At 37.7% G+C, this 14302-nt stretch overlaps 2 protein-coding genes across 2 annotated transcripts; both read left to right on the top strand.

Moving 5' to 3' along the window:
- Window positions 1-2873: 2873 nt before the first annotated feature.
- On the top strand, window positions 2874-3578 carry GCK72_022334 (uncharacterized protein; the record flags this gene model as incomplete). Its single annotated transcript, XM_053734765.1, has 5 exons — window positions 2874-2984; window positions 3034-3132; window positions 3182-3305; window positions 3353-3389; window positions 3491-3578. The coding sequence occupies 5 exons, from the start codon at window positions 2874-2876 to the stop codon at window positions 3576-3578; spliced, it is 459 nt and encodes a 152-aa protein (XP_053578331.1).
- Window positions 3579-7397: 3819 nt separating this feature from the next.
- Window positions 7398-7991, top strand: GCK72_022333 (uncharacterized protein; the record flags this gene model as incomplete). The annotated part of the gene is made up of 3 exons (XM_003096730.2): window positions 7398-7505; window positions 7561-7719; window positions 7767-7991. The coding sequence occupies 3 exons, from the start codon at window positions 7398-7400 to the stop codon at window positions 7989-7991; spliced, it is 492 nt and encodes a 163-aa protein (XP_003096778.2).
- Between the last annotated feature and the right edge of the window lie 6311 nt (window positions 7992-14302).

Raw genomic sequence — 14302 nt, 5'->3', positions numbered from 1 at the left:
GGTGAATGTCTCTACAAAAACAACTATAAACTAACAATCAAGAGTGTTAAATTAGATTATAACTGAAATAGCTTTACACAGTTGACATGTTCACAAAACATATTCAAAAAATGAAAAGACTCCAAAATTTCCCAAAGTTCTAGTTTTTCTCAAAAGTTTTTCACTGAAATTGTTGAAGAAATATCTCTAAACAACTCAATTTTGGACGGAGAGTAAGATTTCAAGATTTTTAGACAACGTCCTTTGGGGTTTTTATTTTTTTCAGGGGTGGCTCCATACTTATGTCCCATAGAAATAAGCCTTTTTTCACACTTTCTTCAAAACTTTCAAAAACCCGAAATCTTTCAAAATTTCAACAAGTGTACCGTTTTTTAGACCCGGAAAGTACATTATTGACATTTTTAAAAAAATTTTTGAAAACGACAAAATTTTTCCAAAAAAATTAAAAATAAGAGTGGCTCCATATTTATGTCCCGCAGTGTATTTTGAACGAATTAGATCCAATTTTTACCAGTGTCCCCAAACCTATAACCACTACAAATAACTCACTGTGTCATGATGAGGTTGGACGGATGACTTCTTGCGAGATGGAGCAACCATTGTGACTGAAACTGAAACTGAAATTAATTATGATTTTGATAAACAAGGATTCAAAATTAGGAAGAATAAATTTTAACAAACCAACATAAATCAGTTCTTAAGTTAAAAAATCGACAAAAGTCTTCATCGAAGACTTCGGAACGTTTAAAATATACCATATCTAGAAAACAGTTCCTTTTCTTACATTTTATAGTGAGTCGTTTGGTCAAAAGTCGAGATAGACTGATTTCGTTGACACGTGGGTAGACGCGCCGCCCCTAGTTTGAGAAACGTCCAGACGGCGTTGAATTCCTTATCAAATTTAGAAAAAAAGAAGATAACGGTTTTCAACGACGAAAGGTGTTTCACGGTATCATTGGTATCATGATAAAGGTGTTTGGCTTTTGTTAGGAGATCAGTCGATCGATTCGATTTGGAAGGTCAAGAAAGGAGAAATAACAAGAGAGGAAAAGTTCAAGATGCAATATCTGATCTATTTTGTTCAATTGAAAATGCATTTTGTGTTGAAGATGTGATATATGATCAACAGTAATAGAGAAACAAAGTCTTTTCAAATTATGATTTCCTAAACTGCGTTCATTTGAAAAGTTGAGAACCTGCACAATGACATCAAGGTTATCCGACTCATGTAGACGTGTCAACTAAATTCGTCCGTGTTTTAGTTCGTCTTCTGAATTTATGACATTGTGGTAGGATGTGTCCACATACTGAAGGGCATTTGGAACGTCATCAAGTCAAGGTTTATATGTGAAACGGGAACGTTTAACTTTAACGACCGAGTTGATGGTGGTATTTTGAGGGCAAATTGTTCACTTTTATCTTCAACATATGGAAAATGCGGGATTCCAGTATAAATTATTTTGTAGCGAAATAACGCGTGAAAGTGAAAAAGTATAATACCAGAACAATGTCACCAAGAGTCTGATAGCCGCTTTAGTTGATTGATGTTTTAATTGGTGCCGATCATAATTTGTTCATACTTTTAAGTAATTTTTTTCTTCCTTGTGAGTAAAAATTGTCCAGTTTTCAACTATAATCTGTGAAAGATGCTTTCTCTCTCCTGCTCAAAAAAGTCTGTATTACTGACACCTTCATGTTTTTTTAGGTGCAGTCATATGTTTGAAGAGTTGTTATTTACGAAATTTTTGGTTTAAATTTTGAAAATGAGATAATTCCTCCTGTTTCCCAATTTTTCCTCTCATCCCTGTGTGTTGCCTTTTCAGCACATTTTCTATAATAGATTTCAACTATTAAAATTAATATCCAGAGTTTTCGACTATTTTTTTCCCTCGAATCTGTTTTTAACATCTACATTTGCAAATTGATATACTAATTAAAATGATTCTTTGAACTCATTATCAAATACCTTGAGAACTAAACGGAGATAAAATGAAGATAGTTGTGGGAGGGTGGCGGCAGGACAAATTGGGTACTTTTGGAGAGACACAAGACATGGACGGTTTTTTTAATCAAGAGAACAGGTCAAAAAGTGTGATGATAAGGAAGTCGAGGTATGACTGTGAGAGAAGATTGGATTGATAAGCAATTTTGGAAAATAACGATGAAACGATGGAAGTAAGGAAAAGGGAAAGGGATACTGCAAACGTTGCGTGATGGATAGTTATCTAAATTGCGGGACAAACAACAAATTTAAAAAAAAACATACAATTGGTTTGATATGATTGCATGAGAAATAGGAAACTGGAAATGAAAGTTCAAGGGTTCAGTGTCACGTATGACCAGAAAAAATAAGATTAGAAATTCGTCTCTTGTAAGATATTCGTGTTACGACCGTTTTCAAACTGTATCGGATAAGAACTGTGTCTTGTCTGTACCATCTTTTCTAGAAATGAGATACATACAGTACCGTGCAATTAGGTATACAATTAGGTCTTTTTTAGTTGAAAACGACCAATCTTGAGAGGGTGTTACGGTCATTAACTAGTTGGATTTTGGTCGAAGTGATCAAATAATTTTCAGCAGTAGAATTTATTTTTTTTATTTCTCTTTCACATCAACCTCTGAAATTGATTTTGATTGTGAATATTCAATTCTTATAATGTTTCAGTGTGATATTTCTTACCTTTCTTATCATTGTATCTGATGCAAGTCCACCTTCTTCCATTTGCTCTTTGTATTTTTTTAAAATGCAAACTAACACAATTTATACAAAAGAGACAAAAGAGATTCAACGAGTCTATGCTAATGAGGACACCTGGCATCCCTTCATCCTTTCGACAACTCAACATCATTCAACACTGTTATTACATACCATGTTGTGGCTTCTTCTCGCTCTGTTAGTTGTCCATGTGGAATCGTCACCAAATCACGTCTTGCTGGGCTCGAGTCACGCTCATGACAGCGTTGTGGTCTGTGAAATTGATGTAAGTCTAGAGGAAAACTAAAGGCGATACAGAGATAAAAAAAATTCAGGAGTTGCAACTCAATATGCAAGAGCATAACGATTCTCTGAAAAATATGGAAAACCTGATTTGTAAGGAAATGTCAGAAAATTGGTTCTGGAACACATCGGTAAGTTGAAATCAGTAAAGTTTCAAAAGTCTGAATGGTTTCCTTACAGACAACTTGCAAATACAGCTTAACTTATAAAAATCCAAATTTCTGCAATGGAACGGATACCCAATGCTCCACGATGGTAACCGTATGCGACTCAACAAAAACTTTCAAACGGTTGTTTTATATCAGTGAGTTTGTGAGTGCGCCCTAGATAAATTGATTAATGAAATTTCAGGTATGGGATGTATATTTTTGGTTTGTCTGGTTGCTCTGTCTGTTTTTTGGCTTTTTCAGGAATATTATCACACAAAATCATTCAAACTTCCCCAAACGTGAGTTTATATTTGCTGCATTGAATGTAATTGAATTACAGTGAAGAAGAGCTGACAAAAGCCCGACAAAAGTACTACAAGAAAATTGGAAACCAAAACCAAAGCGGATATGCCCTGGAAAATCTTTAAATTTATCACTTCACAGATACATAAATTCCTTAAATAAATTCAGAAGACTAAATAAATATTATCTAATCAATCAAATTTCGGATGTGTTCCCTTTGCATCAAGGCAATATATTTTACACTTGCACTTCACATCAAATGAATTTTATCAGTAAATTATTAAAATCATGCTACTATTTGTGATTATCTGATCAATTGTTTTTTCCTCGTCGGCACATTGTTATAACAGAAACAGTCCCTGAAGGTTTTGCCGGAAAGTTTCTTGGTGCAGAGTTCCATTTTCTCCACAGTACTACCGTCCCCTTTTGAGTTCAAAACGATGACACCGACAAGCCTTATTTTTTCCGTTTTCGATCAGAAAATCAGAAACTTTTACAATCCTTCCTTTCACAACGCACGGAGATATGCAAGCATGGGGGGGGGGGGTACAAAAAAATTAGGGCTCCTCGTAGCAGTACCACTATCGGACTTTCTGATCCCATTGAATCTCGAAAAGTTTAGATTGATGTCAAAAATTCAGTCAATTTTACTGAATCCAGTTCCCAGGACTGGAAGCGGAATAAATCCCCATAACCAGAAACCAGAAACTTTGGTTTTCTGAAAGTTAAACCATACATGGTTCGATAAAGACTTTTTTTCACATTTCCTTTTTTCCAAATTCACCCCCTGGCGGTCTAAATCGTGGAAATTTTGTTGAACTTTTTTGGTACAAACTCCGCCCACTCCAAATCGGCACGCCTGTCCTTACGCGATTTAAAGAGTCGATTGTGCATTTTTGAAATTTCACTTCGAAAAAGACAGATTTCTGGACAATTTCTTTGAAAAAATATTTATTTTTGTTAATATCAATATCATCAAAATAAAAGTAATTCAAATATACATTTTTAATATATTCCATGATGTGTACGTTGTCGATAGTGCTGCAAGCCCTGTGCTATCGTTGGCACAAGTCCATTTTCTGTTATGTTCCACCCACGTTTTGTAGTGTCTTTGGTTTATCGGCACGTTCTCATCAATTAGGGGAGCAGGGTGTTCCACAAAGACGACCAGCTTCCAATCAGACGCAAACATCGGAACGATAGAGTTGATGGTAAGGTCTTGCTTTTTCATCTGTTTCTGTCAAAAAATGCTTGAAAACACTTTTCATCTCCAAAGCTTCCCGCAACACGGTCCCTTTCCGTCGGCCTTTATATGCTATTATTTTTGTCATTGTGTTTTCTACGCGTATCTAGTCGGGGTACTAAAAAAACTAAAAATCAAACATAATTCTCTATTTTTGTAGTTTTAAACTTTCTCTTACAAGCACTTTCAGATTGTGTAGTTACTCTTGTTCTTTTTAAAACTCCGCTCAATTTTGACATTCCGCCACAAAAGTTGTATTAATGTGAATCTTTCTTGCTTTTTTATCTGCTTTGGTCAAAAAATTCTTAAAATCACATTTTATCTCCAAATATGAGCTTCCCGCAACAAAATTCCTTTTCGTCCACCTTCAAATGCAATTTTCTTTCCCTTGGGGATCCCACGGGTCGTGGTAGTTCTGTTTTTTATTCTTCTCGTACACACACACCCACAGATTTATGTGTATCGCCTTCAATGCCAATGCTGCGTTGAGTGACGGAGAAATTGGAAGGTGACTGGTGAGGAAACATGTCAGATGACAAAGTTCGTCTTGCAAACGGCGAAGGGGTTGCTGGCCAAGCAAAAAAAAAAGAAGGAGGAGGAGGAGGTCAACCACAATAGGAAGACTGTGCATTTTGATGAGAGTATAAAGAAAAACCTATCGGAGATAGAAGAACGTGTCCTCTCTCGATTTCTCACTGTCCATGACACCTTTGTTACCCCTTGCATCCTCACCAGAAATTTACACAAACAATAGGTGTCTGTGCAAACGCGCTCTGTCGGACAATCGAATATATAGACACTTTTGAATACATCTGCTCTTTTCAACGCTTAATCTCTATTCTATAAAATTTGTAAAACGATTACACTGTTTCAATCGTCATCTCACCACAGATACTTACACTTTTCCAACTTTTTGCCATTTCGAACCGTTTTTTCTTTGTACTTTGCTTTTTTTCGCAATATTCAATAGCTCGTTTTTACAGGCGCATTTAGAACAAGAAGATGTGAACCAAAGTGAGGAGTCTTCTGGAAAATATGGAAAATCAATCGAAATTTCTGAACCAGAGAAACATTTACAGAGTGATTGAAGTAAAGTGCTCGTTTAGTACCCATATTGGCTTAAATGCCTATCCGAGAGTAAATTTCGAAGTTGGAACGTAGCTTCTGCTACTAAAATCGAAAAATAACTGAACTATCGGAATTTTGAGCAATTTTCCCAATTAGCTTCCCAATACCTTAAATTCCACACTTATTTTTTTAACAATCTGTTTTAGATCATGCCGTCACGGAATTCATATTGGTAAACTATAATAATAAAATGAAAGCTCGATTGACTGCTGTTGAATGCCGGTGATGTTCTCGTCTGGATTTCTCGAACAAGTATCAACTGAAATAACAATGGAACCACCGTAATCTGGCCATTGTGATGGAGAACGACGTTAAAAAACCGAAAGTGAGTTTGCACATAAAAAAACTGATAGAAAGAATGAATATGAAAACGCTTTTTGATTGAGAAAAAACTGAGACTGATGTTTTGCTTTGAAAGTACTGATGATCCTATTTTTTATACAAGACCAGCCTATCTGCCCGCTTTTGGCGGTTCGTCCGGCCGGTTTCTTCTTATTTACGTGGCAACTCTTTTTCTAATGTGCTCGCATGGCGGAGTGGTCTAAAGCGGCGGTCGTACTCCAAAGCATGCCAGTTCGGTTTTGCCCGCTGGCTAAGTTTCTCTCTTTCAAAAACCGCTGCGGACATCGCCTCAGACAGACAGAGAAACACCACTTGTCTTTTATATATAAGAATGATAGTACAATAAAGTCCCGTCAGCAGAGAAAAATAGAACAAATGGAGCGTAAAATAGAGTGAATTTATCTTTTCAGCATTAACGAAACTAGGCATAAACAGCGTCGAATCTAACAGCGAAACCAGTACAAAAAGTTTTAAATTGAAGAATGAATTGTCAGTAAAAATATATAAAATTTGATGTTTTTCAGGGAATCAATCGAGAAGCACCACAGATGGATAACCACCAAAACTTCAAAATACGGCAGAAACGAGAGGAAATATTGGTTACGAGAGACAACTGATGGTTGACTAACGGAAGATGAACAGATGACATCGCGGTGGATCTTCAAAATCAATTTCACATCAAAAACGGAGGAAACAAATAGATCACAAGTAGATCAATAGACAAGATGATCGAAAACAGAATACCAGCTGGATGTCATTGCGGTAAGTTTCTTAGCTAAGATCATTGGGTACTCTCCGTCAGAACTTTGAATTTCAGATGAATCACGGACGGCTGGACATTATTGGCAACCAGACTTGGCAAACCCACTAGAAGTTGATCGCCATCTGAACATGACACCTACTATCTGAAAGTTTAGCACACATCTACCCCAGCATAGTATTCCATGAAGAACTACGGAATTCCGACAGCACAGTACCAATTATATAAATTTACTTCCTTTAAGTTTCGGAGGGTACCAAGTTACCGTAACCTGCAAAAATGTTGTTTTAAAAATTGTTCTTTGCCTCGTTTCCATTTTTGATATTATTCTTAGTTTCTTTTCGCCCCTTTTCTGATAATAAAATTTAATATTATGCAAGAAAACCATACTTTTAACGACTTTATGGAAATGAGGGACACCTGGCTCCCTCAGTCGTCCTTCCCAAAATCATTCTTGAACCGCTAACGACTATGCGGGGGCAGTTTCTTCTTCTTCTTATTTTAGTCACGGTGGGTTGTTTTGCTGAAAACAATCTGGAGGACCACAAATCTGACAATGTTATCCTGTGTGAGATCGAGGTAAGTCGCTTTTTTTTTCCATTTTTTGGTTTTAGGCAGAAAAATGAGTTTTTAGGGAAAACTTGGGAAAAGTGACCAACGTCTTGATGGAAACCTTGTCAACTGTCGAAGTTCTGGTCCGAAATGCTCCATCGACCTAAATGACGGATTCAATACCACGAAGAAGAATGTGAAGTGCCGAGAGTCGAATGGGAACATGTTTTGGGAAGTTGAGGTAATTTCTTATAAAAATATCGTAATTCTAAACGTTTTCTGTTACAGAAGCATTGTTCCTTCCGCGTCCACTACAAGCGTAGAGCTGTATGCATCAGTGAGACTTCGGACTGCTCCAATATTCTCTTCACATGCAGTTCCATCACCACTTTCAAGCCAATTTTCTTCATTTCGATCGGGATCATTGTCGGAAGCAGTCTTCTCGCTTTTCTGCTCCACTACATCTATCAATATTGCTATCGAGTGGAAAACTATACTCTTCCACAAACGTAAGTTTATTATTTTCAGTTTGTTTCATCAGTTGATGGCTTAGTTTTCAATGAAAGACAGTTGAAAAAAGCTCGTCGTCACTGTATGGAAAAGCTGGAGAAGAGAATGGTTCTACAACATCGTTATGTGAAAATGGATATTTGATTGTTTTAACTTCAAATAAAGTTATATTGCACAAGATCACCTGAAAAATCAATTTATTGAGAGTCGAGGGCTATTCAAAATGTGCCGCACTCTTAATTATCGATTTTTTCAGAGCTTTGACTCTGCCAATTCAGCCAATCGAAAACAGTTAGAAACTATTGCGAAACGTTTGATGCAAGAGGAAAAGGTTCAAGAAAACAAACTCAGAAAATCTAGGAGAATCATAATTTCAAGTGCTGACTTTTGATCCGTTTTCTAGTAAATTTCAAAGCTATCTGATGCACCTTTGGCGCAGTTCCTTGTGGATTTCAGATTACATGGTGCACTTTTGGCGCGGTTTCTAGTGGATTTCAAAATATTTGGCGCGTTTGGAAGTAGGTTTCAGATTATCTGGCGCTCCTTTGACGCGTTTTTACTGGAATTCTCGATTATCTGGCGCACCTTTGACATGTTTTCTAACGGATTTCAAAGCTAACCAGCACACCTTTCATAGAATTCCCATACTTCTCCATCAGCCATATTTTGTCTCGGGCGTGCTGCAGCGTTGAGACCACAAAATTTTTTTTCAGTCCCTATTTTTTGTTATTTCCAAACAAAAATCCTTCGTTCTATTTTAGAACGTCATCAGCACTCGTCAGCTCTCAAAACTCAGAAAATTCTGGCTCCGCCCCCATCCAGTGGAATTTCTCTGAGCCCTTCCGCTCTGATAAACAAAAAAGAGTCGCGCTTTCTCTTTTTTTCCAAAACGTCATCAACACACACCTTTGGCCGCGCTCTCGGAGCCTTCGCACTCTTTATCAGCTTCCAGCTTATTGATTTCGGCTCCATGCTGAGCTGCGGGCAAGGGGCCTTCCGTTATCATGCACGAATAGTGCGATATCAATAGAGGGCGCACACACACACACACACACTCGCGCGGCATTTTCATGTTTCGCCGTCCCTTTCCAACACAATCATACTGGATGTGAGTTTCTCACAAAACGAGAGCCTAGAAGACAGAGTTGGGGACTCCACAGAGAGATATTAAAAAGAGAATGCTGTTATGAAAGTACTATAAATGAAAATAATAGAATTTGAAACAAAATCGAAATTTAAAAGAATGGCAAGGAATATAACTACAAAGCGTGAAAAATAAATTTTCAGGTTGGAGAGAGATTGACTAAATTTCCAGAATAAGTTTCCATGAGAATGCCAATACACACTGTAACACTGTCGTGTTACCTAGTAGTCTGTGAAAGTTTCCGTTTCCAACATATTTATCAAACCAACATGTTCTCCCTTTCACTTTCTTTCCCATCTCGTAAATTCATAGCATTTTATTAAAATGTGTGATTTTCGACTCAAACCATGAAAGTAAATTAACAGTTATGATATTCTGAATATCACAAAGGCTTAAAATTATCAACTGAATTATCGAGGTGTATTAACTAAACTCATAGAAAAAACAACTATAAATATCACTCTAAATGATGTATTCTCGTCGCTGCTGGTTTCTGCTCAGTATACTGTTTTTGACGGCAACTCTCTATGTTTTGAAAAGCTGGTGCATATTTTGCTCGTGGACTGAAGCAATTATATAGAAAACTCACTTTTATCAAGGGCGACACGCAGCACACAGCAAGATAGAAGATGGGTTCAGAACTTTCAGAACTTTTCCCGAATCAGATTATGACTATTTCCTCATCAACGTTAGCAATCACCGTCGTTGAGCATTCGGTGCTTCACCTGAAATTCCAAGTTCTGGCGGAGAGTATCTGATGATCTTTAATAAGAAACTGAGCGCAATAATATCCAGCTGAAATTCATTTTTCGATCCTCTTGTCATGGCTTGTGAGCATATATTTATTTGTTTCATCAGTTCTTGATGTGAATTTTGCAGATTCACCGCATTGACATCTGTTTATCTTTCGCTGGTTAGCCATCATGCTGTGATTTTTCTCATCATCAATATTTCTTCTTGTTTCTGCCGTATTTTGAAGTTTTGGTGGCTATCAATCTGTGGTACTTCTTGATTGATTCCCTGGAAAACATCAAATGTCATGTATTTTTCCTGACACTTTATTCTTCAAGTCCCTGTTTTTTAAAATTATTATCCCAAAACATAAATCCTTCTTTCTATTTTAGAACGTCATCAGCGCACGTGACCTCTCAAAACTCTGAAACCCTGGATCCGCCCCCATCCAGTGGAATTTCTCTGAGCCCTTCCGCTCTGATAAACAAAAAAGATTCGCGCTTTCCCCTTCTGCTCATAAACGTCATCAACCCACATCTTTGGCCGCACTCTCGGAGCCGTCGCACTCTTTATCAGCCTCCAGCTTATTGATTTCGGCTCTATGCTGAGCTGCGGGCAGAGAGCCCTCCGTTATCATGCACGAATAGTGCGATATCAACAGAGGGCCACGGATACACACATGCACACTCGCGCGGCATTTCTAGCTCGCGTCGTCCCCCAGCAACATAAATCCACTGACGAGAGTCTAGACAACAGAGTTGAGGACAGATAAAGAAACTTAAAAGAAGAAAAAAAAGGAGGTAGCTACTCTTTGCATCTGGTGGGCAACTGCACCTGCACCTGCATCATTAAAACTACAAAAGTTCCTTTCAAATTCTCTTTCCCTACCCAAAAATTTATCTTATGTCAGTCCCTGGATTATGTTATCTCCAAACAAAAAATCCTCTTTCTGTTTCAATCAGGACGTCATCAGCACTCGTCATCTCTCAAAACTCGAAAATCTCTGGCTCCGCCCGCATCTAGTGGTATTTCTCCGAGCCCTTCCGCTGTGATAAGCAAAAAAGAGTCGCGCTTTCTCCTTTTGCTCATAAACGTCATCAACACACATATTTGGCCGCGCTCTCGGAGCCGTCACACTCTTTATCTGCCTCCAGCTTATTGATTTCGGCACCATGCTGAGCTGCGGGCAGGAGACCTTCCGTTATCATGCACGAATAGTGCGATATCAACAGAGGGCCACGGACGCACACACACACACTTGCGCGGCATTTTCATGTTGCGCCGTCCCCCACCAACACAATCATACTGGATTTGAGTTGCTCACAAAACGAGAGCCTAGACGACAGAGTTAAGGACACAGAGATAAAAAGAGAGGAAAAATAAGGGGCGGGGTTTAATAGGTGCTGAAATTGAAAATAATAGGATTTGAAACAAAATCGAGATTCGACCAATAGGATTCCAAATTGAAATAAGATTGACTGAATTTTCGGAACAACGTTTTGATAAGAATGACAGTACGTACTGCTATACCTTTGTGTTTTTTAGCCATCTGTCAGATTTCCCGTCACCTTTTCAAACTCACCGTTAATATGTATTCTCCATCTTCCGCTAGTCAAGCAACAGTTGTCTCTCGTAACCAATATTTCCTCTTGTTTCTGTCGTATTTTGTAGTTTTGGTGGCTATCCATCTGTGGTGCTTTTCGATGCATTCCTTTGAAAACGTCAAATTTACTATTTTTTTTCCTGACAGTTTATTCTTCAATTAAAACGGTTTTGTACTGGTTTTGCTTTTGCATTCACTCAAAGTTTCCAATTACTACTCTCTATTCTACTTTTCCAATTTTTAAAATTCAAATGTTATTCTACATCAAAATTCTGAAATTAATTATTTTTTGAATTTTTTCTCTCAAAAAATTTTGAAGTCTCTTTTTTTTATCATTATCCCAAAACATGAATCCTTCTTTCTATTTTAGAACGTCATCAGCGCACGTGAGCTCTCAAAACTCTGAAACCCTGGCTCCGCCCGCATCCAGTGGAATTTCTCTGAGCTCTTCTGCTCTGATATGCAAAAAAGAGTCGCGCTTTCCCCTTTTTCTCACGAACGTCATCAACACACACCTTTGGCCGCGCTCTCGGAGCCGTCGCACTCTTTATCAGCCTCCAGCTTATTGATTTCGGCTCTATGCTGAGCTGCGGGCAGAGAGCCCTCCGTTATCATGCACGAATAGTGCGATATCTATAGAGGGCCACGGACACACACAGTCACACTCGCGCGGCAATTTCATGTTGCGCCGTCCCCCACCAACACAATCATACTGAATGTGAGTTGCTCACAAAACGAGAGCCTAGACGACAGAGTTTAGGACTCTCTTTATCAGCCTCCAGCTTATTGATTTCGGCTCTATGCTGAGCTGCGTGCAGGAGACCTTCCGTTATCATGCACGAATAGTGCGATATCAAGAGAGGGCCACGGACACAGAGATAAAAAGAGCGGAAAAAGAAGAAGGCGGGGTAATATGGGTGCTGAAATTGAAAGCAATAGGATTTGAAAAATTGAGATTTGACCAACAGGATTACAAATTGAGGAAAGATTGACTAAATTTTACATTACTGTGTTTTCCAGCCTTCTGTGAGTTTTTCCGTCGCTTGATCAAACCAACCTTCAATACGTATTCTCCCTATTTCCTTTCTTCTCATCGCGCGTGACATGTGTCGTCTACCTGCGCCTTCTCCTTCGGCGCCAACCACCCCTCCGACCCCCCACATTCATCATGGCTGTTAACATGTGTTTCTCTCGGCCTGCTTAGTATAGTGGTTAGTACTCCACGTTGTGGCCGTGGCGACGCTGGTTCGATTCCAGCAGCAGGCAACTCCTTTTTGTATTTTTTAAAATGAATTTTTCTGCTGTTTTTATTTCCATGAAATGGGAAAAACATACCTATCGAATGGTTAGTGTTGGAGACAATTTTTTTGAGGTAAATTTCTTACAATCTTCAAAAAACATCATTTTTGATTTTAATTTGATTTTAAAATTCGTGCTCCACATATGATTGGATTATTGTTGTATTTGGATACTTTTCTTTTTTTTTGATTAATCCATAGCCCCGCTATGTTATATTTCTGATCATGTTGCTACTATCAGTAAAATCGGTAAAATTTATATTTCAATTGAAGTTTATCTATTTGGTCAAAAACAGAACTATGATGATACGGAATCTTTATATAACTTCCGAAGATGAAAACATTAGAAGGCTATTATCGTAGAGCAAAATTTCAAAATAGAACATTTTTCTCATTCAAAACAAGCGAAAATCTATGCTGACTGTACATTACAGTAATTCAATTACACATGAAAGGAAAAAAAAGAAAATAACACCCAAGACCCAAGACACGACACTCGTGATCTTGGCTTCACTATGGTTTGTTACCAATCGAATCTTGACGGTCCACTTTGACTTGACAGAAAGACGCCCTGATATTCTTCTAATATATTTTATCTCAACTATTTTCCCATCTGAATTTTTATAGTTGCTGGCATTTTTTCTCCTGTGTCTTTTTGAATTTTTTATGTACCAGACGAGTCTCTATCCATGTCAATAATACCGAATGGTGTTGTGAGCCGGTGTGTTTCTCAGCGTTTTACAGGCATACAAGGGTTACATGTTTTGGAATGATATGCACCAAGTGACTCACGGTGACCAGTGTTGCGTATCGGAACAAAAAAAGTTTTTGAAAAAAATTTAAGTTTGTCAACCGTGAGCTGATTGTTTTGTTATTTCATGCTTCATTCTTAATTATCGTCAGATGTGATGTGGTAGTTGTCATGATGGATTACGGTATCCCCTTTTCTATTCTATTTCAAATTTGGCAATTTTCTTAATCTTTTCGTTTTTATCCACACTTTTTTCAGTTCATTACCGAGAACTTTAACTTTACATTGTCAGCAAAAAAAACACAATTATAAAGCTTTTAATGGTAATTTGCATTCTCTTACTCTAGATCAACACCGTGAGAAAAACAAAAATATTGAGAGGGTTTCGAATTTTTTTCAGATTCATAATTTCTGATGACTGATGTTATAAGAACTTTTCTGTTATTCTTTCAACCAGCAACTGTCATGTTTATTCTGTCTACATTAACTTTTTCCTCATCTTCTAACGCTTTTTCAACACCATTTTTTTATGATGGTTTCCTATTTATTCAAAATTTTCAAACCCTCAATGCGTGTTCATAGCTGCAAACACGTTTGACTCAACAAAAATTCCTTGAAATCAAACGTTAACACATATTCCCTTTTGGTTCTTTCATCTCCACAACTTTTGTGAACGTCCGTCATGCAAATAGTATTTTTAGTTTACAATGCATTGTTTTTTTGCTTTTTTTAATTAGGTGGCAGCTCACAGTTAAATGTTTTTGAATATTGTGACTCATATTGTCT

Source organism: Caenorhabditis remanei, chromosome X, assembly GCF_010183535.1.
Source record: "Caenorhabditis remanei strain PX506 chromosome X, whole genome shotgun sequence".
Lineage (NCBI taxonomy): Eukaryota > Metazoa > Nematoda > Chromadorea > Rhabditida > Rhabditidae > Caenorhabditis > Caenorhabditis remanei.
Note: the sequence above shows the minus strand (reverse complement) of the source record. Positions and strands in the feature narration are given on the sequence as shown.